This window comes from Muntiacus reevesi, chromosome 10, assembly GCF_963930625.1.
Source record: "Muntiacus reevesi chromosome 10, mMunRee1.1, whole genome shotgun sequence".
NCBI classification, from domain to species: domain Eukaryota; kingdom Metazoa; phylum Chordata; class Mammalia; order Artiodactyla; family Cervidae; genus Muntiacus; species Muntiacus reevesi.
The window spans coordinates 40,766,483-40,790,401 of record NC_089258.1 but is presented as its reverse complement, the minus strand read 5'-3'; the positions used below and the strand labels follow the sequence as shown (position 1 = coordinate 40,790,401).

Sequence of the window (23,919 nt, the reverse complement as noted above, 5' to 3'; positions counted from 1 at the left end):
GTTTAGTTTTTATCTATTTTTTCACTTTTCTTTCATCAGCATTTTTGCATGTTATTAAATATTAAAATATGGTTTTAAAATGGTCATTTGTTTCCAAATTTTGTCATTATAAATTCTACTGTAAGTACTCAGCTTAATTTGTAAAACAAGGAAATTAAGGCTTATTTCTTAATAAAATTGAAAAAGAGAAATAAATATTGCCGTGTTGTGCATAAATGCTTGCCCTCTCTAGATAACTAGAAATGGCTGCCTAGTAAGTTCAACAGGTGTGTATTTTTAAGAGTTTAAGACACTGGGAAGTTGTTTCATTTTATAATTCAATCAACAGCCTGTAAGTGGTCTTCTTTCATCACACCCTGTTAGCAATGAAAATGACTATTTTGCTTTCAGTCAATTTAAATATTCCATTTATAATCTGCTTTTCTTTGATTAGAAATAAGGTTTAACTTTAAACTTACCAGTTTTATGTTTAGACATCTGCCCTAAAACTACCTGAAGATTTTCTTCCTCTTTTTCAATTTCTTGCTTTATAAGTGAAAGCTGATTTTTTTTCTCACTAATCTGGACATTCAGTTCTCCTTTCTGAAAACTCAGTTCTTCCAAAAGACCTTTTAGTTCCTACGCAAAGAAAAAAAAGAAAAAAGTCAACCTACCTCTACCAAGTTATGAATAGAAAATACTTGAAAATCAGTTCTGTTATTAACTGTCTCACATATAAATTCTCACTTGAAAACAAGTGCATCCTTTGTGTTTTACATTAAGAATAGCACTGCATTAACACTAACATATTTTAGGATAATAGAAGTAAAAAAGTAACATAATATCTACATTTAAAATGTATATACAATTATTTACTCTGGGCAAAGCTGTGTGTCACAAAAAAGAAAGGCTGATTCATTCAGATCCATCTCCTGCCCTCAAGGGGCTGTTAGCACCTTTTGGGGAAGTAAAGCCGGGAACAGAAACATCACCAAGAAAGGCTACGGTTCTGCAGAACCGGAGAGTGTACAGAGTGTTACCAGACTCAGAAGCGAGATAAACTGCTTCCAGGAAAAGTTGGGGAAGTCCCTTAGTGGCGTGAAGCTGAGCTATGAAAACCAGGTCAGATCTGGGCACTCCCAGAAAGGAAATTCCTGAAGAAATGGCATGAGAAACAGAAAGGCAGAAAGCCTTGACACATCCAGAAAACGGCATGGAGGGCCCGCTGCACCCAACAGTCCCGGGGTGGCTAGAGACCACCAAGCTGGCGGGACAGGGGCGGCGAGACTCAGGAGTCCATATCTGCATTTTGGGGGGAACCAATGAAAATATCTTGAAATAAATCTACAGAACTACAGGACTCCTGAAAACTACTGAGAAACACACCCTGATGTGACTGCACTTCTCAGTCACTTCACTTTCTCCCAATCTCAGCGCTTCCTGGAGGTCAGCTCTTGCCTGGACCATGCTTCCCTGGAGTAGATGCAGCTCCTCCTTCTTATGCCCCAACTGTCTGTCCAAGACAGCCATCTCCTGCTGCTGACCTGTTACCTGCATTGAAGAAAAGGAAAGGATGCACAGCTTGACAGAAGTGCTGAGATGGAGAATATTTAGTCCAGCCAAATGCTGTGTGGAGGTGGTAGTCTAATTTTAGTTATCTTAGCTGCAAGTCAGGAAGGCCAGGCTGGGGAGTGCAGGCATAAAATGCCTAATAAAGGCCCTGAGCTCACTCAAATCACAGCAAAAACAAGAATATGAGAACAATGATCATCCCTCAGGTTATGGGGGATAACCTATGTGTACTTCATTCCAATTGACACCACTCTGGCAATGAAAATTAGGCAGGGATTTAAGAAATTTAGTCGTTTTATAAATTTAAAACTTACAATTTTAAGGGCAATACATATTCAGTTACAGAAAAGCAGAAAATGCAGATATGTGAAAGGAAGAAAGCAGAAAACATTCACTACCCTCATCAGATGACCATGTTTGTACTTTGGCAGAGACTAAAAATTCAAACACAAATATTTGTACACACATTTAACATAAATGATCTCAGAAAAGATCATGTTTTGAGACTCACTCATTCAATAAGATATCATATTGAACTGAGATTCAAATCTGGGTTGGGCTCTAATCTTATCCGCCAGGATGTATAGCCTCATTCGCACTTTACTACGCATTTTCCAGTCTTTTCCACAATCAAACACGTAGCATTTTTATAAGCGTTAACACGAATGGAGGCTCCCCAGCAGCACAAGCTGGTTTCCAAGGTGGCCACGGCCATACCTGGCTCCTCAGCCTGTCCAGCTCCGCTCTCTGGGCCTGCAGGAGGGCCTCCGACTCTTCCAGGACCTGCAGGTGATGGTCCTCAGTGCGCTCTGCCGTCTCGATGTCTTTCTGCAGCTTCTGCAGCCTACGAACGCCAGCAGGACTAGAGCAAACCGGCAGGGAGACCGAGCCCCAGGAGCCTCATCCAGCGCAAGCCCTACAAGGCCGGGCAGAGGCCGTACTTACTCTTCCGTTAGTTTTTCCTTCCTCTCGTTTAAACACTGGAAGTCTGAGTCTTTTGCTGCAACAACTTTGCTTATCTCTTTCAAGATTTCTTCTTGCTTGATTTTGTGCTGCTCCAAACCCTTGGTGTCAGCCTGCAACAATCTGAAACACATCGCTTTATTTCCCCCAGACTCCTTAGACGTGACGTGCTATTTATCCTAAAGCAATTACCATCCTCTAGAATCAAACTTCCCATTCATCTCACCGGGTATATCAGCGGCCGAGGGAGACTGCCTACCTGAGCTGCTGGCCAGCTTTGACAAGGTTAACAGCTGTCTCCTGAGCTCTCCTTTCTAACTCCTCAGCATCTTTCTCAGTTTGCAGCAAATTCCTCTTGGCATCAGTGAACTTTTCAACAGCATTCTTTGTCTAGAAAAGAAACTGTCATTAAAAGCAATTCAGCTGCAATATTCTCTCACAACTATTGGTATTGTAAATTGGCACAACTCTTGGAAAACAATAATACAGAAAGACTGATAAAAATGTTCATTCACTTTGACCTGCCAATTCTCAAAAAAGAATTCAGAAGAACTGCTATATAAAACTGCTCATTGTATACTGAGATAATGTGAGACTTGATAAATAATCGATTTGGTAAGTGATAATGCATCAACACAATGGAATATTCTATAGTCTTTAAAATAAGATCACAAGGGAGTAACATGGAAGAATGCTACTGATAAAATGTTGACTGAAAAAATAAATTTAAAGTGGTAGAAGCACTGTAAGAGCAACTATATAAAACTGTATCTTGTCAACAAAGAGAAAGGCTTTGCAAAATTAAAAGTAGTAATTTGAGGGTGGTGAGATGGTAGATGATCTTCTATTTAAAAATAATCTGTAGTATTGTTATTTTTTTCACTTAAAAATTATCTAAACCAAAACAACCACCACTTCCCCCCCAAAAATTTAAAAAGACAAGGAAAAAGTGAACAAATAGCTACCCAATTAAGTGGCAAAGAAGTTATTTTACCAAAATCCCCTCCACATTTTGCTTTTGTAAACGTATTCATTTCTGGCCGAGCGGCCCGTCACTGCTGCAGGTGAGCGTTCGCTAGCCCTGCTGAGCGGGGGCCCCTCTCCAGTCGCAGCTGCGGGCGCCTCATCTCAGGGGCTTCTCTCGTTGCGGAGCGCAGGCGCCAGGGCTCGGGCCCAGCAGCGTGGCGCGCGGGCTTCGTCGCTCTGCGCCACGTGGAGGCCTCCTGGACCAGGGGCTGTGCCTGCGTCTCACACACTGGCAGGCGGACTCTTAACCACCCGACCACCACGGGAGTCCCTAGAGACTCTGCCTTTACTCTCGATATCATCTTAAGTAAAGTTCCATTGCTCAAAGGATACTTTAATTATGAGTGAGTGAGTGAGTGAGTGAAGTCGCTCAGTCATGTCCGACTCTTTGTGACCCCATGGACTGTAGCCTACCAGGCTCCTCCCTCCATGGGATTCTCCAGGCAAGAGTACTGGAGTGGGTTGCCATTTCCTTCTCCAAATTTAATTATGACTGGGAATCAAATATTTAATACTTCTGAAGTATTTCAAAACCTTCCTATACAAGATTTGGCAAAAACAGCATTTTTATTTTTTTCTATCAGCTTGGTTTCTTTTTCTGTCTAAAATAATAGGCTTAAAAAAAACCATGTCATGAGAGATCCAAAAGCAGTGTATTGTTGGAACCTGGTTGAGCAGCGACCCGCCGTTCAGCGAAAGCGCTGTACTGCAGTCGCACTCGGGTCAGAGGGTCTGTACGTGAGGCTCGTCTAGTAAATACTCTGTGTGGAGGCAAGAGGGTCTGGCTGGTCCTGAAGTGCTAAACATTTCACCACACTTCTTTCCACCTTGGACAGCCAGTTTCGACCAGATTCATCAGCAAACCACTGGACACAACTCATTACCCACTATGGAAAGCCAGCACGTCTCTAAGCAGTGCTTTATCTCCGTGTATGTCAGGTTTAACAAGTCTGGCACATTCCTTACAAAATGCAGCACTTTCTCCTCTCCTCTTGCTCCTAAGCAAGCTGCCTCCCTGAGTCATTTTGGGAGGATGAAGGAGAAGCTTATTAGCCTGAACCTCGTTCACTTCCTCTCTCTCCCAACGACTGATCTCAGTAATCTTTTTATACACCACCAATAGATTTTTCTCTGGTCCTGCTCACACCTGTTAGCTCTCACAGTGATCTACCATATGACAGAAGAGGCAACTGATCATCCGAAAAGAAGATCAGGATGTTTTTCCATTCCTATAAAGCCACCACTCAGAATTTCTTTCGTAAATCCTTCATTTCAGCTCCTGGGTAACAGATTTCTATTCATTCAAATTGGTCCATGTTGAAACAACAATATAAAAATGATAGTTCCTGAGGTGCCCCATATGGATAAGGGACTTTTTTTTAAACCCTGGAATTCCCATCTAGCTAGAAAGCTCTTTTGGTGAGGCAGGACTTCAGCTGTGTGACCACAGGCTACCCCAGCCTGTGTGAGTTACATCTGTGAACTGGGCTAACGACCATCTAACAGGGTTGCCAGGAAAGTTAAACGAAGAGGTATTTATAAAAGCAGCCAACGTGTGGTATACAGGGCCTCAATAAAAGGCAGTCCCTTTTCCTCTCCAAATTACTCTGTGTTTAAGTCTCAATATTACCTCAGGCCAAGAAATACTTGATTTTATATCAACTATCAACTTGGAGCATAAGCTAACAGTCTGACTGTGAGGTCCAATGTTATTTTATAAGAATATAAGATTAACCCATTTAATAAACATTACAGCCCAAGTCATTTTTAAAACACACACAGGATAAGGAGGTGGGGTGTGCTAGGAACTAAATTACTTTTAGGAGCTTTAAGTATACTACTTCATTTCTTTCACACTGAACAGCCTAGGCCGTTTGCTTTTTGCTGTGCTGGGTCTTCACTGAGGTTCAGCAGGCGCAGCGTGCGGGCCTGGCTGCCACGCAGCAGGTTGGATCTTAGCTCCCTGATCAGGAATCAAACCTGTGTCCCCTGCCCTGGAAGGACCACCAGGGAAGCTCCCCAGCTTAGGTTTTCTTAGCCTGAATTTACAGTTGAGGAAAGAGAAGCTCGGAGACTTAAGTGACCTGCCCAAATCCGTGCAGCCTGACTCTGACCACTGCGCTCTTACGCGTTCCCTCTCTAACCCGTCCTGCTGATGACAGCGAGCCAGCTCCGTCCAAGCATAGCAGCACACACCTTCTCCGCTGTGCGTGAGAGTTCACTCTCGGCCTCCGCCAGCAGCCGGTCGGCCTCCCTGAGCTCTGCTCGACGTCTCAGGAGCGTCTTCTCCACGCACTCAATTTCATCTACAATATCTTCATGGTGCTTGAGTGACTTTTCTATTTCTAGCTCATTCATAAGACTCTCAACATTTCCATCAATGAAGTCTCTAAAAAAATTCACATACACACACACAGAGATTTTAAATGTGACCATATCAATACTTATAGCCTAGTGATAAAAAGATGCATGGTGATTTTCTAATTTTATACAAGAAGGGATGGGACAGACAGCTACATCTGATTAAGCTCAAGGTTGGTGTTTACCTTGGTTCAAGGTTATGATTACTGTATTTTTACTCAATGTGGCATATTGTTGACAATAAGTGAATAGTATGTATAATGTATGATGCTGCTGTTTTGTCCTTTTAAATATAAAGACTTTTTTTTTAAATCAGCACTTAGTCAAGACAATACTGATACTTCAATTTTTCTGTGGTATAAAAATAAAGCAAGCCACTCCCAAGGCAACCATCCACTTCCCTCAAAATTATTCTACATTTCTGCTAGAGTAAAATTATGGTGATGATATCTGAAAAATCAAAAAGCATAACACAGGATTTAGTAACGCAGGGCTAAAGTCAAGATTACTTGAAAACGGGACTATCTATACAGAAAAACATGAAAATAAACAACATATTAACAGTTTGTCTTTAAATGAATACAGACAATTTTCACTTTCTTCTTTGACCATTTTTGTGTTATCCAAATTCCCCTAAACGATCATTTATTTTTATAACTAGGAAAAGAAGTGGCTGTCCCACTGGCCTATATCCCCCTCAAACCTTCAGCCTCTCACACACCCACAGAAGTGAAATAACCGTCCTGTGAGCCTTCAAACGTCGAGTCCCAGCCTTCTCGCAGCGGCCCTTGCTTTTTCCTGCCAGGTCTGTTAGTCACTCTTGCATTTGCTCCTAGAAGGCAGGGACCGCATCTTACCCACCTCAACGTCCTCCGCAGGTCTTCCCCCAACCCCGGCACGAGGGCCAGTCTGGCTAAACGGACAAGCACCGAGGACCTGCCGTAACCCGTGGTCTAGTGCAGAAGATGGGCTTCTGCGCAACTGACCCAGGCCGCAGACACGCCACTAGCTGACGAGCCCTGTGCCGGACGCTGGGGCACAGAGAGGAGGCCCTGAGGTTGCCCGCCTGCCCGCCTGCCCGCCGGGGTATCTACAACACAGTGTGAACAGCACTAGGCCCAATCTCACCAACTCTTAATTGTGGGCCTGAGATGAGAAGCCTCTTGTATCAGAGAGGATCCCTGACCTTCACCTGGAAAGACACACTGGAGTTGTGGGGGGCAGGTTGGGAAGCCATTGCAGGCAAAGGACAGTGCATGCAAAGGTGGGGAGGCAGGAGAAAAGGTGGTGTTCAGGGAAACTGCAGCAAAGTACGCAGGGCCAGAACAAACACTGCGTGGGAAGGGAAAGATGAGAAGGAGAGGCAGGGCTCAGAACCTGGAGAGCAGTATGTCCGCTGGTGGGAATGAGAGCCACAGGGGAGCATGCGCGGTCAGGTCTGCAGCCAGGTCAAGGGCAGGACAGAGCGAGAGAGACTGGGCCTGGGAAGCCTGAGGGCCAGGGCGGCAAAGACGGAAGAAGGGGGCCAGTCTGAGAGCTCTCTGTGTATAGTGTCAGTGGGGCTTGGAGAGCAGCTGGGCGCCTAGGGGAGTGGAGGGAAAGGGGAGTGTTGCGGACACCTGGCGTGCTTTCAGCTAGGATAATGTGGACCGATGGCCGTTCTCTAAGAGGGACCGTAAGAGAAGCTGATTTGGATTATCGGCCACGAGAACTTAGAAATCACCATGTGGCTATTAAATTAAATTCAATTCTATTCCCCAGTTTCATTAGCCACATTTCAAGTGCTCAATAACCACACGTAGCTAAGGCTACTGTCCTGGACGGGACAGATGTAGAACACTCCCAAGATCACAGAAAGTGCTATTGGACAACACTGATTTCGGTTACGTTAATGAACTAACTCATCTGAATTATAAAAATGAAATGGCTAACAATTACTTTCGCTGTTGATGTTTCTGGATGGTTCTATGTAATTCTTCTACTTCGTGCTCTAAGTCTTTCTTCTCTTGCAAAAGGCCATCAATATTATGATGCAGTTCTTCTATTTCTTTCTCAGACTGCCGCTTGGATATTCTCATCCTCTGTTCCTGCTTCTTTGATTTTAAATGCTGTATTATGTCTTCCAATCTAGAAACCTCATTCTCCTGAATAAAGAGAAGAATGCAGTACTGAAATATCACATGAACTTTCCCCTTTTTCCTGCCCCAAACTGAGATGAACTGTGGTTAAAGTGGTATCTATGCCCTGAAAATACTGGTAGCTTCCTAAGACTTCAGTATGAAAAGAAAGATTAACTCAAGGCAATTTCTTCACACGTCATAGAGGGAACGGATGGACTAATAGATCCTGCGCCTCTTCCGTCAGCCCAGCTACGGCTGCGTGATAGGCAGTCGCCCGGCACCTCCTGTGCGCACTGTCTGGTCCCAGCGCTCCGCATCTGGCAGAGTCGCAGACACACACCTCTCTCCCTCCTCCGGGCACATGGGAGGGCAGTGGGCTGAGAGGGCTACTTAGAGGACGCGGTGCTCTGCTGGGTTTTGAAGAATAAATGAAACAGGAAATATCCAAGCTGAAGAAGCAATGTATAAACATAGGAGATATAAAGGCACGCCTGGGGAACCATATAAACAGCTGGGTACTAGTGTAGGGTAAAAGATCGAGTTTAAGAGATTAACAAACGCTGAGCCGACAGAACTGTTACAAGACAGTGTGCACTGAAGCACTGCCGGTTAACAAGAGCAACGGCCATTTTTCACCATGTAAATACCCGCAGTCCCTCTGACGCTAGGTTGACCGATTAAAATTGGGCTGCTGGCTTCACACCCATGGGCTAGAATCCTTTATCTTCCTCTCAGTTTGTTGAGAGGAAAAGGAAAAAATGAAGAGCTCAGGAAAGCATCAGGACCCAGGCGTCCTGAGTGTGAAGGCGGTACTTGTAATGCATTTTATTTCTTTAGTGCCAAAGCTTGAAGAGTAAGCTAGAGACTAGGAAGCAATCATTTCTTGAATTTAGTCTAGAGGAAAAATAAGAAATACAGTAAAATTTATACAAAGTTAAATGAACTACACTGCCACAAATGCAGTCATTAAAATACTGGTTAAAAATGTCCATGAAAACCATGGGAAAAATGCTTGTAACATTAAGTAGGAAAAACAGAACACAAAATTATGGGCACAGTAAAAGAGAACTATGAAAAGAAAGAAGGAATAATCATTTACCTCACCACCAAGGGACGATCCCCAGCAAAGCCTTACTGTGTGCTGCTCTTACACGTGTTTACATGTAAACACATGTCTACACGTGTGTGCACAAGTACAGGCAGGCACACGCATGTGCCTGGTCGCAGAGTCAGACTCAACTGAAGCGGCTGAGCAGGCACATGCCTATACATACAGTCATACAGCGCTTACCAATAAAAATACACATACCAGCTTTCTTTAAAAATGGCTGATCTCCGGGCTGAAAGCATTTTTGTTATAAAATGGTTAAACTAGGTTCAGAGAGTGACCTGGTACCCTAATTTCTGACCAGAAGAGTATTTTAATAAGAGAATGTTTGCTCAGCTCTAAACACCAGCCTTAAAAGCACACTTCTGGGGTATAAGCCCCGCACAGGAGGGCCGACTCTGAGGCAGCCTCCCAGGGAAGCAGCTGGACAGGGCTCCTGTGTCTTCCCACTTACTAGGCTGTGGTGCTCCGGGACGTTGCAGTGCAGCACGCCCACTGGGATGAGGGGGACGGAGAAGCTGGGGGGTGGAGGCCCATATACAATGGGGGCACCAGCAGGAGGCGGGCCATACACAACAGTGCCAGGGGTGAGAGGTTGGCTGTTGTTGGGTAAGGGAGGCGGCGGTGCGTAGAGGGCCATGCCCTGCGGTACAGGAGAGCCGTCGGGGAACACGGTGTACATCATGTATCCAGGAGGAGGCACGAATGGGTGGCCGTTGTGGTCATCTGGCTCGCTCTCCTCGTGGCTCTCTCCTCCACTGTCTGCATCTTCAAACGGAAACACAGGAGCGTGTCTTATTCCCATGGCTTACTAGGTAAGCACGCTTAGCAGAGAACAGCAGCATTCAGGCCAAGATATCAGATATGCAAAAATAAAATTTTGTAAAAAAGGTCAAAAGCAGTTTTGAAAAGTGGATCAAAACAGGGATTCCAGTTCTTTTCACCAGGGGAACCCGAGTTTCTCCAACACCTATCCGTTGATTTGCTTTTCCCCGTCTTCACTCATTCACCACTCAGCAGCATTTGGGCGCCTGCCTCGTGTCACATGAAGGCCAGCAGAGAAGCGCGGTGGGACCCTCAGCTCCGAGCTCCACCACTCTCAGGGCACACAGCCGCCCCAGGCGGCGGTCGGCTTACTCCTCTCTCCGGTAAGCAGGACTAGGTATGTTCATCGCTGATGACGGAGGACTGAGCGCACAGCGGGCACTAGGCTTCCTGAATGAACCAGTTCTCAGGGTGCAGTATCCCCATTGTACAGATTAACACTCTGAGAGCCGCTAAGCAATCTGCCTAGTATGACACAGCTGCTTAGTGAGAGAGCCGGGAGCTACCCCAGGTCCGGCTCTTCCCTGGGCCTCTGGCAGACAGACCTGTGACACCTCACGTCAGCTGCCGTAACTACGGCCACGGCACACGGACGCAAACTGCCGCATGCCGGGAGCACAGGCGAGCTGCGCAGCGTGCCCGGGCGAGGCGGCGAGGAGCGAGGCTCCAGAAAAAGAGTGCCATCTGAGGACCTGGGTCCTGCTGAAGTCACGACGAGCAGGAACGGTTTGGGAGAGAAGAGAAGGAGTAGAACGTTCCGAACAGAGGGGCTCAAACATGGAGCTGTGAGAGCACACCGTGCAGCCGGGCACGGCCGACAGGTGGGAGAGCGGCGGGAAGCGGGCAGGGGGCACGGGCCAAGCCCAGGGCACAGGGGCCTACCGAGCAAGCTGAGGGAGCGGGCTGCGCTTTACGGAATTCAGGGGACCAGACGCCATTCATCAGGCAAGAGAAGCGCAACTTCCCGGGTGTGATCTGACTTACCTCTATTTGCAAACGATCTATGTAACCCGCTCCTGATGGGAGAATAAACCCAGTATCCCGAGGCAGCTGGAGGGGCACCGTCTTCCTTCCCATCCTGCGGAGGTTTTCTAACGGGAGTCGAGGCTGCATACTTCAGCCCAACACCAGAGTCCTTGGTGGCCTGGGAACTGTGGCTGGAAACCTAAACGTGTGACAGAAAAGCACAGCATCTCTTAAAAATAAGAAGACTGATATGGAGGAAGGTCAGAGTCTACCACAACGCCGGCACAGAGCTGGTTTCCCTTCCCACATCACGATTCTCATTCTCATAGGGAGAGCTGAGGCGTGGTCACAGGGCCATACACCCTGCACGGGCGTCAGCCTCCTGGCTCCCGTCCTCATCTTGCCTAGCGGTCTCTCTTCTTTCGCTCGTTCCCAATGGCTCAGCAGTAAGATCAAGGAAACCAGGTGCTTTCCAGGCCACCTGGAATCTTCGTCTCCTGCGGTGCTGGGAGACGGGCCTGGCCTTAGAGCTCTACGCTTATGCTCCTTCTCCTTCCCAGTTGCAGGTTGACCCTCCAAACCCTCATCCAGCTCGGGCTCTGCTCTAATCTATACTGCTTCCCCCTGTGGCCCTGGCTGTGCCAAGATGTCTGGCTTCCTTTAGAGATCTGGGAGGAGGGTCTTAGATTCTGCTCTTGGGGTTTTGATGAACTCCCCAGGGCCCCGGGAGCCCAGCGGTTAGGGCTGCTTCTCCTGACCGTGGCCACCAGCGGATTCCAGCAGGATGTTGCTCTTGGCTCTGGAGGAGAGCCTCTGCTTCCTTCCCACGTTCAGGCTGCAAAGCTTCACACTGTGTCACTGAGCACCCCTCAGTCCTCCCCTCCTCCAGCTCCACTGCCCTTGCCTCTTCCATCCTTCACCCCAGGGAGTTCAGACAGCCCCACACAGAGCAAGTTACGCACCGCACATCTAGCCTTCACGCTCTGCCGGACTATTCCTCCGAATCCAGAGCCCTGTGTGTCTAGACTTCGCGCTCTGCTGGACTATTCCTCCGAAACCAGGGCTCCGCGCGTCTACCTTCACGCCCTGCCGGGCTATTCCTCCGAAACCAGAGCTCCGCGTGTCTAGACTTCGCTCTGCTGGACTATTCCTCCGAAACCAGGGCTCCGCGCATCTACCTTCACGCTCTGCCAGACTATTCCTCCGAAACCAGAGCCCTGCGTGTCTAGACTTCGCGCTCTGCTGGACTATTCCTCCGAAACCAGGGCTCCGCGCGTCTACCTTCACGCCCTGCCGGGCTATTCCTCCGAAACCAGAGCTCCGCGTGTCTAGACTTCGCTCTGCTGGACTATTCCTCCGAAACCAGGGCTCCGCGCATCTACCTTCACGCTCTGCCAGACTATTCCTCCGAAACCAGAGCCCTGCGTGTCTAGACTTCGCGCTCTGCTGGACTATTCCTCCGAAACCAGGGCTCCGCGCGTCTACCTTCACGCTCTGCCGGACTATTCCTCCGAAACCAGAGCTCCGCGTGTCTAGACTTCACGCTCTGCCGGACTATTCCTCCGAAACCAGGGCTCCGCGCGTCTACCTTCACGCTCTGCTGGACTATTCCTCCGAAACCAGAGCTCCGCGTGTCTAGCCTTCACGCTCTGCCGGACTAATCCTCTAAAACTAGAGCTCTGATCATAGCACACACAACCGCAGTTTCCCAAGGCCTACATAATTTAACTGTAAGGGATTTTGAAGTCCCTTTAAAAAAAAGAGATGGCCCCAACCTGCTTTGCCTTTCACTGTTCCCACCCCGCCCTCAAGCCCCGCTAGGCTACCTGCCACGGCTAACCCAACGCTCCTCGTCCTCGCGGGCTGTCCCCTCGCCCCTGAGAGCACAGCCTGTGAGGGTTGCTTACTGCTCACTTCACGCCCCTGCTTGTGAAGGCTTCTTTCCTAAACATTCCCATGAGATAAATCTGTGATTCTCTGCCACGGGGGCAGAGGAGTCTAGTCCATTGTCGAGTGTGTGTCACTGTTTCCTAATTACACTGGTGTGACCGTGCTCGTGGACTCTGAGGGCAGGGGCTGCATCGTTCATCAAGGCCTCCCGCCCGAGTCTCGCACTTGACCTCAGGAAGCACTGAATGAATGTCTGTTAAAAGGAAATGAAACCCAGGTGCCTATTTTTCTGTCTCAGCCTCTGTATAATTCTACTGCCACTTTCAACAGTTTCAATAGGGTCTCGGGGCTCAAGTCAAGGGTCTCGGGGCTCAAGTCACTCTATCGCCCTTACAGGATCCTTATTCTAGGACCCCACCACACGCCACCTGAGCATGAGTGGGCGGCTGCCACACTCCCTGGGCACGCCGTATTTCCATCTCAGCATAAACACTTAAGAATCTCAATGCACGGCTTGGCCTAAAATACGTCGCTCTTGACGCCCGACCACAGATTTAGGGAAGGCACCTTTGTCACACTTTCCGAAAGAAAATTTAGTGTGTATTCCCAACACAGACTTCCTACTTTTGATGACGGTGGTGGCATAAAGCACCAATAGCCTCGTCTTCTGAAAGGATCTGCCAAGCTGCTGATGTAATCATTGTGGTAAGAAACTTCACACCGGAGTTCAGCAACTTCTTCCAAAATATTTTCAATGCCTCCTCTGTTATCTGTAAAGGAAAGTCATTCCATGAGTTGGTGTGAAATCATCTACTTCCTTTCTCTCTCAAAATACAAAAGTGATTCCATGAGAGCCAATGACTCTTAGCTCCTCACAGCTGTCCTTGGGTAATAAGGGTTTGCTGATACTTAAAGAACTGCTGTTCACTTAGAAAGCGAGCCAGAGAAGGAAACGATTTGTAAACATTCTTTCTTTTGAAAATACAAAAATGAGTCTCTTGTCTCTTTGCAATCCAGTCCCTTGATACTACACTTACATACATTGGAAAAAGTTCTTTATTTATTAAGCTAATTATCATAGCTCTATAAATCAAGCATGGGTTTGATCAGTAACAAATTAATCTGCTAAAGGGAAAAACCCAACAGAATGATCTGATTTTAAAACCAGAGCCCAGTACTTTACCAGCCCCGGTGAGGTCTAGTAAGTTCCGCAGTCTCGCGATGTCTCTCCTCTGTTTTTCCATGGTCTCGTTCAACTTCTCGATTTCCAGCACCTGTGAGCTTGCTCCTCGCGTGCCTACCTCTACTTTCTCCATCTCAATTCGAAGCTATTAAAAAAATCACATATACCAAGTTGCCGATAAATATTCTTTTCCGGATGCACTTCTCCATGTAGTATGATTACAATCCTCTGATTTTTTACTTCTACTTTACTAATGAGGAACCCTATTACTCTGGACATTTAAACCATGCAATGCCTGGCACACAGCAGAGGATCAAGTACTGACTGACTACTGACGGTACCTCAAAATGCTTTGACAGGCCCCTACAGTAATTCAGTCGCTCAGGAACTGACAAGGACCCAAGAAGGAGGTGGTCTCACGGGGTCCCAGCACTGACCTGCTCCTCTTTCTCCCTGAGGAGAGTCTGCAGGAGTTCGATCTCTGCTTCTGCTCGGGTTAGATCCCTCGCGGCCCGCGCTGCCTTTCTGCTGAACCGCTCTGTCTCCTGCAGGTCCTGCTGGGACGGAGGCGTGGGGAAGGCCCCACTGTACTGCGGGCTGCGCCCTTTTCTCTCTCCCTCCCAGACTCAGTCTGCACTCATCAGCTCGCAGGCCGGGCTACCCCCTACACAGGAGGTGCCAGGCCCCACCTGGCCTACCCATCACTTGGCAGCCCCCCAACCCTCTGTGGGGTCCAAGTGGGCAGGGAGCCACGTCAGAAAAGCAATGATTAGCTTCCCTCCCCTGACCTACAGTCTCCCATGACGGGTGGACTGTGTGGACTGCCTTGGTTAGGCTTGTCCCTCCTGTGACCTGCGGTCTTAATCGAATCAGCATTTGCATCCTACAAAGGCTGTGACAGACATATCTTAGTCAGGACTCATAATAACCCTGTGAAGAGACATTTGATCCTCTCTACATGATGGAAGGGCTGAGGTTCAGAAGGATGATACCTTCTGCTGAAGGCCTGAAGACCTCTGCTTAGGTGTGTGTTGATAGCTACCTCCCTCAGCAGACCCCTACACTCTGAGGTAAGGATGGTATGCTTCATTTGATGGTTCTTGGGGGACTCCCTGGAGCACCACACCCATGGCAGGGCTGTGAGGGGGGAAGTGCAATCATCAGGTCTGAAGAGAAACAGACAACTTTACGAAAGAGCCAAAGTCTATAATGAGAGATCAAAAACACAAGTGGCGAGGTGCTCTGGCAGGGGCAGCCTTGGTGGACACTTGCTCTGTGCGTGGGGACTCACCTCTGCACGCTCCTGGTTAATCTTCATAACGGTTCCATGAAGGGACTTGAGCTGGTCTTTGGCCATGGTGAGCTCAGCCGTGGCTATCTTATCAGAGGCAGCCACAGCCTTCTTTAGTTTCTTCAGTTCTTTATCTAAACCCAGAACCTGCGCCTGAGATTTGGCATCTTCAAGTTTCTTCTGAGATTAAAAAAAAATAAAAAGTTAAAGAGATGACTCGTTTGGTAGGAATGAATGAAGACGAAAGCCCCATGAGGGCAGGGACTCTGTTCACACACCCCATGCCTAGGACCATACCTGGCACACAACAGGTGCTCCAGAGTGAAAAAACAAAAACGTCTCCAAACTGTACAGTAACTTAGAATGAAATCGGTCTACTCAGTCTAGAAGCTTTGTGCTCGTAAATCCATTCAGCTGTTGGAAAAACATTTCTTGGCACCACTGCCAAGCGATGGACCAGCCCCTTGTGAACACTGGGGCATATGGTGGTAAACCAAACAGACCTGCCTGCTGCCCTCAAGGGGCTTATGAGACACACGTATTACTGAGTACTGAGTACACACATATCACAAGTACTGAGGCAAATGTGTAACTACACCTGTGATCGCTGCTCTCAAGGGACAGTACAAGGTACCCATCTCTGGGAGAGGCTGGCAGGAGAGGGAGTCAGGGAGAAGAGAGGGGGAGAGACGCGGTGCAGGAGAAAGAATGGCTGGAGGGAGACAGAACGTGGGGGTCTCGGGAGCTGGAAGCAGCAGCACGGTGAGAAAAGGAGAGTGCTCAACAGAGGCCAAGCACGCGGTGCCTCAGAGGCCAAGCACTTTTGTCTTTATCTTAGAAACAACAGAGGCTGCTGGAGAGAAAGGAAGATGGCAGGGACTGACAAGAGTCTATTTATGTTTTGTGTTGGCTGCTCTGCGGAGCCGGTGCTAAATGGAAATGGGGGCCATCCGGTGGCCGCAGCCGTTGTCCAGAAGAGATGACTCGTCATGGTGGAAGAGGGTGGTGGCCCTGGAGAAGGGCAACGTGCAGATATTCCGGAGAGATTTTGGAGGCAGACTCAGTAAGACCAGGGAACTGATGGGTTCTCAGTGAAGCATGAAGCACACCACTCACTGGGCTGGAGAAGGTACGACACAGGGCAACCCGAGAGTGAGCTTTCCAGAGAGAAGCGAGGCGCTGCCATCGGAGGCTGGCAAACACTTGCGGTGTCACCACGACACCTGGACGGGTGGTTTTTAATTCAGGAATACTCAGCCATGAGTGCAGGGCTAAAGAAAGCAGACAGCTGCTGTTTTGTCACAGAAGATAGGAGAAAGGAGCAAGGAATTTGAGGATATTTGCAAACAATAGTGATAGTGGGAGACCATGGAATTTAAGTTGGACAAGGAAGAAAGTAAATACAGGAAAGCCCTACACCAGGAAAGGTGGGGCTAAGGCACTTGGATCATCCATAAGGTTGAAGCACTGTCAGCGTGAGGGTGCTGACAGCAAAAGAGGCCATGATCAGAGTGGGATGTTTCAGCTCGTGACTTCAGAGATGCTGGGTGCCACTTGAATTGGACAAGGTGTGACAAGGCGAGTAGGGGCTGAGGTAGCTTTGGAGAAGTTTAAAAAGAGGCCAGGGAATTAGAAAGAAAAGTGAGGAGCTGAAAAGTAATGTTCCACAGATGTGTCCAGTTTGGCAAGGGGTGTGGAAGCGGGCAAACCATCCCAGCAGCACTTCCGCACACCCAGCCGACTCTTCACCCGCGCCTCACGTCCCAGTTCCCTTGTTCCCACCCACCATGCCCCTCGTCTCAGGCTCCAGGTCCACCGATGTGCAGCCAGTGGTGGCTGTGGATCAGAGCCCTCTCAGCTGCCCCTCGCTGAGAGCAGGACCCTGGCAGCAGGGACTCCTGTGTCTTTCTCCTGGTCTTGCCCACCTTCTTCTCCAACTCCTGGAGCTGGGCTAGAATTCTCTCCTTCTCTTCATCAGCTTCCTGCAGTTGCAGATCTGTAAGGCCTTGGATTTCCTCCATACTTTTTAGATTTTCTTGTAAATAGTGAATCTCATTCTCTAACTGCTGAATTCTTGCTTCGTGTTGCCTCTTGTCAAAATTAATCTATGAGGAAATCAAGTTTCAAAAATGATGTTTAAGCAAAATATTTTTTGAGCAAAATAAACACCTTCTGGAGAATTGTATTTCATTTTACTAAAGAGTATTAATGGCTTACTGGGGATGGGTTAATCACAACTGTTCTCTAGGATCCATTTTAACATCTGCCTCATCATTAAAATAATTACATCAAAAACTCAGATTCTGGCACCATACTATGCTCTAGTGATGTGGTGTTACTGACCTGCACGTTAAGAAACACCTCACTTGCTTCCAAAATAAGGAAAACACAGTGTCACACAGAAGCCTGACTGTGGCATCCGTCACCACACTTAGGGCTACATTTCAGTCACACAGTCTGTCTTACTAGGAGTGAAACTTTACAGCAATTACACTGAATTTTTAAAAACTATATCTTTATTAATTATACCTTAAAGGCATGATTACCTTTATTAAGGTATAATTACTACAACAAACACTCTTTTTTTTTTCTTTTTGGTGGCCATGATATGCTGCTTGTGCAATCTGTTTCCCACCCAGGGATCGAACCCCAGCTCTTGGCAGTAAAAGTGAGAAGTCTTAACCACTGGACCACCCGGGAATTCCCTACACTGTATTTACACGAATCAGGAAGCGATGTGACTTGCTGGACAGCACGCGTGTGTTCTGAACGCTCCCCTCCGGCCGCCTCCTGCCCATCTCTCACCCTTGCACCAAGCGCTCTCTCGCAGGCCTGCCGGAACGCCTCCTGTCCATCGGCCAGTTTCTCCTGGTGCAGAGCCATTTCTTCTTGGAGTTTTCTTTCCCTCCCTTGGGCTTCCTCTTTCTCCCGCTGGGAACGTGTCAGCATTTCGCTGAATTGTATCTGCAAGTCTGCAAGACTTTTCCCTAAGACATCTGAAGGACTGTGGATTCTGGTAGAGGGGAGAGGAAAGATGTTATAAACGTGACATTTTATTTTTGACTCTGGACGCAAGCACACTGGTAACATTAGTACATGCGCAAGAAGAGCTGTGTGGGACGGCACCTGTTGTCAACCCATAGCAAATCACTGCGCACCTCTGGAGCACCAAGTATTGTTTTATCAGCTGACTGCCGCCACTCTGCCGGCACAGGCCACCTTCAGGCTGACAATGTGTGTTCAAACAGTAAACATCCATTTCACAGTTTCAAAGTAGCCTGTTTTTCTTTAGCTATTTGTTCTCTACTTAAAGTGTATAATGTGACTCAACCTCCTGACCATCTGCAGTAAGCTTTCAAGAATGAGTTACTTGTAAAACCTTTATGTTTTTTAAATTAGATAATAACAAAGCATATAAAAGATTAAAAAAAATCAGTGATGGACAACTTGAATTAAGTAGTCTGTGTCTCAGTCATGGTCACACGATAAGGAGAAAACCTTATCAAAGAAATCAGCCATGCACAATCGCAGAAAGGGGGTTTCATCACTGAGGCCCACATTCATGGCTCAGCCCACTCGATACCTGGAGGTCCTGACCTTCCATTACCTCATCTCTCCAGCTCCTGATTTCAGCTTTCTCCGTAGTTCATCTACACGAGCTGCCACTTCTTCTGGACGAATCAAACCATCAGCTATATGATAAAGGTGATTCTGGAAATCTTTAAGTTGCTGTTTTAATAGGTTATTGTCATCCTATGGAGGGAGGCAAAATGAAGAGGGGTAAAAGTTAACCAAAACTAAATTAAAAAATACACATACACACAGAGCCTATATTATTTACCAAATAATAGTTCTAGTCAACTCCTTTTACCAAATTTTTTAAAGCCTTTTCCACTATGGCTGACAATATCTGAATCTACTGATTAACCCAAAGTCACAAAAGACACAAACAGGCATTATGATGTGTGCCGTGGTGAAGCAAAAGGAAGAACCTATGAACACTCCCTCCTTCTTGCCAAAACTAAATAATGTAAATCTAAATAAACCTCTATATAAGAACATGTTAATCAACGCCCTGGGGAATGTAGCCAGCAAATTCAGACTACGGGAAACTCTACAGGACAAAGACCTGGTTTTCTTTAGTATGGAACAAAGGTAAAAAAAGAGCAAACCTATAGATTACAAGAGACTTAAGAATCAAGTCAACTAAATGCACTGTGTACACATTATTTGGATTCCAAAAAACACGTCTAAAAAACTTGTGAGACAATTTGAATATCCTCAAGGGATTTGATGATATTAGGGGGTGACTATAATTTTAAGGTATCACAGTGGCATCCATGTTTATGCTTTTTTTTTTTCTGTCCATGCTGTGCAGCTTGTGGGATCTCTGACCCCCAACCAGGAACTAAACCCTTGCCACGGCCGTGGAAGCCCAGAAGCCTAACCAAGAGGCCTTCAGGGAACTCCTTTCTGCTTCTTTTTAAAGCCCTTATTTTTCAGAGCTACATACAGTAGTATGTTATTTACAGATAAAATCAGATGTTTTGGATTTACTTCAAAATAATTCAGTTGAACAGATGTGGGGGTGGGGTGTGGGAGATGTTATAGATTAAATACTGGATACTGTGATTAAATACTGTGTTATAGATAAAGTAAGAAAGGCCATGTGTTGAAACTGTTGAAGATGAGTGATCTATACATTCGGATTTACTTTAGTATTCTATTTTGGTATATGCTGGAGAATGTACACAATTCAAAGTTAGAAAAAACAAAAACAAAAAACACCTTCCCGTAATACTGAAGGTTCTCTAATAGCTTACAGTACTCTGCGGGAGGATTTGTTATATGTGAGCATGCTTTCACTAACAAACCAGCAAATATATCTAGACCCCAGAATTAAATCCAGACACTGTCTCTTCCAAGTAAAAAACAAAACAAAACTGATAAAATTTCCCTAAGTTAGACAGAAAAATAAGTTCTACATCCTAAGTTCCCCCGAATACTTATATGCTACTTTAGTGATCAATTTTCTTCAAACCTGGTATAATACTGGCTTTTTGCTGTAACACTGTTAACGCAAACGGTGCATTCAGCGTTACAGTGAGCATGTCTGTCCACCCGGAGTCTCTTATCTGTAAACCCTCCCTGCCCTTGGCCCCGAGGCACCCATATTTGCATGGCTATCTAATCCTGGTCACAGGTGATCTGACCCAAGGAAAGCCAACCCACTGACTAGAGAGAAGGCGAGACTCACCCCCCCAGAATTAGAACCAAAGTCCAGCCCAACAAATCTGCAGGAGAGCCAGTCCCGTCAAGTGACACAGGCGCAGGGCTGGAGTCGATGCTGGGCCAGGGAGGCAGAGCGGGAGGAACGAGAACCGCCTGGGCGGGAGGTTGACAGAGCAGCTCTGGTCGCTAGCAAACTGCCTGTCTCCTTCCTTGAGCTAGCATTAGTAGGCTTTGGCTCACTGCAACTAAATGATTTCTGACAAAGATAAATGCAGAGTGAGTTTAGAAGGCCAAGCAACCAAACCACCCAGTTCCAACTAAGAGAATCTCAAGAATCTCATCGCGTGGACCAGCATTCTGGAAAACTGATCTCAGTTTCTCCTTTGGAGAGAAGGCTCGTGAAGTCCTTTTCTTTAAGAGATATATACTGAAGTACTTAGGGTTGAAATAAAGATGTATGATATTTTCTTTAAAGTATCCCAGCAAAAAAAAAAAAGTGGACTAACTGAAACAAGAATGGCTGAGTGTTGACGATTGTTTGAGCTGAGTAAACAAAAGAGCATAAGGCTATTTTCTCTCTGATTTGGTAATGATTTGCAAGTTTCCATAGTAAAAATAAAAAATAATCCAATGAATACCTAACAAACATAGAACTCACACAAGAATAGAAAGCAGGTATATCTTTTATGATAGCAGTAAAAATGAGATTCCATGTAACTAGATTAAACTTCAAGAAAAAAATATTCACTACATTGGGAGAAAAGAGAGAATTCAGCTGAGCTTATACAGTCTTACATGAATTTTCAGGGCGCCCCTCACAAATAAACACAACAACTCTGCCCCTCGGTTTTTGGCGAAGTGAACAGCTGACCCCTCAGTCAGCTTACTGGCCCCCGATCTGGGAAACCTGTGTGTTGATCCAGGTACTCATTTTTTCAGACAGCTGTCCTCTTTGAGAACGTTTAATTACCTGGAAAATCCTGTCCACCTGCTTCTCCTGCAGTTTATGGGGCAGGTTATTGTGAAAATAGCTGTAAAATTAATTTGCCAAGGAAAACTCTCATAAATGTAAAATGACTGCATTTTTAATGATATCACTTCTGAGAATGGGACTGTGAAAGCTTTACAATTAATAAGTTCTACTGCAACCCGTTCTAGTTATATTCCTGGATAATTACAAAACTATTTCAGTGGAGGAAGAATGCACTGACTGCTTACTTCACCCAGTCTGGTGATGATGGTGTCATCAGGGGAAATGCAAGGGGTGGGCCATCCATCAGGTTGCAGTGTTCACTGTTTATGATCAACACAGCCACCATCTCTTAGCACCATCGTGACAACCAAAGGACATACACAGTAACTTCTCAAAATGCTGGGCTCACAAGGGACAGACGCTCCGGTGCTATCCTATCTCAAACCATTTTTACAAATAGCTTACTGCATGTAAGAGCAGGTTGTGGAGTGTCTGACTAATAGATGGCAACATCTCTGGGTGTCCCATGTAAGAATGTATCTGGAGCCAGCAAGTTCCTACCTGCAGCTGTTTCAGCTGGGTGCGGAGCTCACTGTTTTCTTGTTCTTTTTCTTCCGAGAGCTGGGCTTTTCCCAGGGCGTTCTTGAGGGCTTGTTTTTCTTTCTCAAGTTCTGTTTGTAGAGTTGACTGTTCCAGCTATTGCCATAGGAAGCAATGATACAAAAAAGTAAAATAGCAATAATTTATGATCTAATAAGGCATAAATAAACTGAAAGGACTTAGCACACATGCATAAACTTACATACACATGCAATCTCGTGGGAGGTTTGGTTTTATAATGATTCAGTTTTATGTTTGTACCTCCAAATTAAAAGGCTCAAGTAGGTTTTTCACAGGCTTCCTTCAACTATTAATACATAAGGAAGGGTAAGCATCAGAATCTCCAGGAGGGAGCCCAGATACCGACCTTTAAAAGCTCTGTGAGGGAGTCAACAATTACTGCTCTCCCTTCCCTTAGACCAACATTTCTTACACTGTGGTCCTCAACCACCTGCATCAAAATCACTTGGCACGCTTGTTAAACATGTAGAGTCCTAGTCTCCACCTCAGACTTGATGGGCCAGAATTTCTAGGACAAGGCCCAGGAGTCTGCATTTAACAAGCATCACAAGTGACTTCAATAACTGAAAGGTACCAATCAAAGATCTGTAAAACCAAGAGGGAAGGTCTGTTGCGTCCACGCTCAGCGTGCGGCTGCAAGACCAGCGCTGGTGGTCCTGATGCCAAGGAAGGAAATGTCCTCAATGCCACGTGAATTTGTGAAAAGGCCACAAATAAGCCGCTATATTTTTGTCAAGACTTACAAGAATAATTAAAAAAGGACAAGGGAAGTACAAAAGATTTTTAAGCTAGTAAGAGCTGGCTTAAACACTTAAAATTTTATTTCAAAGGAGATACCATCCAGAAATTGTATTTACTATTAGTTACAAAATATATTAATATTTACTGTTGTTTTAATTGTTTTTCTTCCCAATCTCCTCTTTTCCACACTCTGATCAGGTCAACTATGGTTTTATAAAACTTGGTACTCTTAAGAAATATAACACTGTCAACTGGTAAATGGTCATTTAGTATCTAATAAGTAAACAAATGGAAAGTAACACAATTACTATATTAAGCCAACCTATTTTTATTTCCTTTTCTAATCATATGAAAGCGATTTTACATGAACTCCTGGGATTCAAACTACTTTTTTAATTAACTACCTTATTTTCAATTGACATATAATTGATTTATAATGTTTCAGTGTAGAAATATATACCTATTCTTTTTCATATTCTTTTCCATTATAGGTTATTATAAGATACTGCATACAGTTCCCTGTACTACAGGGTGGGTCCTTGTTTACCTATTTTAAATACAGTAGCATGTATGTGTTAATACCAAATTCCCAATTTATCCCTCCTCTTCTCTTTCCCCTTTGGTAACCATAAATTTGTTTTCTATGTCTATGAGTCTATTTCTATTTTGTAAATAAGTTCATTTGTATAATTTTTTTAGATTCAACATGTAAGTGATATATGTTAATTGCCTTTCCCTGATTTACTTCACTTAGTATGATAATCTCTCGGTCTCTCCATTTTACTGCAAATGGTATTATTTCATTCTCTTTTATGGCTAAGTAATATTACACACACACACACAGACACACACACACACACTGCATCTTCCATTCATCTATTGACAGACATTTCAGTTGCTCCCAAAGTCTTGGTTACTGTATCAAAAAACAGTGCTGCTATGAACACTGGCATGCATGTATCTTTTCAAATAGTTTTCCTCTTTTCCAGATATAGATCCAGGAGTGCCATTGCTGGATCATATTGTAACTGTTCTTAGTTTTTTAAGAAACCTCCACACTGTTCTCCA

General features: G+C 45.7%; 1 protein-coding gene across 2 annotated transcripts in view; it reads right to left on the bottom strand.

Annotated features, from left to right (window-relative positions):
- The window catches only part of CNTRL (centriolin), an 81,972-nt gene that overhangs the window by 16,771 nt on the left and 41,282 nt on the right, over positions 1 to 23,919 (bottom strand). The window contains exons 15-31 of one of the 2 annotated variants that reach the window (XM_065946906.1): positions 22,051 to 22,185; positions 18,892 to 19,037; positions 18,090 to 18,297; positions 17,210 to 17,389; positions 15,285 to 15,464; positions 14,431 to 14,550; positions 13,994 to 14,138; positions 13,435 to 13,580; positions 10,939 to 11,119; positions 9,584 to 9,897; positions 7,840 to 8,045; positions 5,737 to 5,929; positions 2,774 to 2,904; positions 2,497 to 2,637; positions 2,269 to 2,395; positions 1,366 to 1,530; positions 459 to 618 (exon numbers count right to left, since the gene is read on the bottom strand). In XM_065946906.1, the coding sequence (XP_065802978.1) occupies positions 459 to 618; positions 1,366 to 1,530; positions 2,269 to 2,395; positions 2,497 to 2,637; positions 2,774 to 2,904; positions 5,737 to 5,929; positions 7,840 to 8,045; positions 9,584 to 9,897; positions 10,939 to 11,119; positions 13,435 to 13,580; positions 13,994 to 14,138; positions 14,431 to 14,550; positions 15,285 to 15,464; positions 17,210 to 17,389; positions 18,090 to 18,297; positions 18,892 to 19,037; positions 22,051 to 22,185 (2,878 nt within the window). The remainder of the gene's footprint in view (positions 1 to 458; positions 619 to 1,365; positions 1,531 to 2,268; positions 2,396 to 2,496; positions 2,638 to 2,773; positions 2,905 to 5,736; positions 5,930 to 7,839; positions 8,046 to 9,583; positions 9,898 to 10,938; positions 11,120 to 13,434; positions 13,581 to 13,993; positions 14,139 to 14,430; positions 14,551 to 15,284; positions 15,465 to 17,209; positions 17,390 to 18,089; positions 18,298 to 18,891; positions 19,038 to 22,050; positions 22,186 to 23,919) is intronic. The other variant, XM_065946907.1, reaches the window with a different exon arrangement.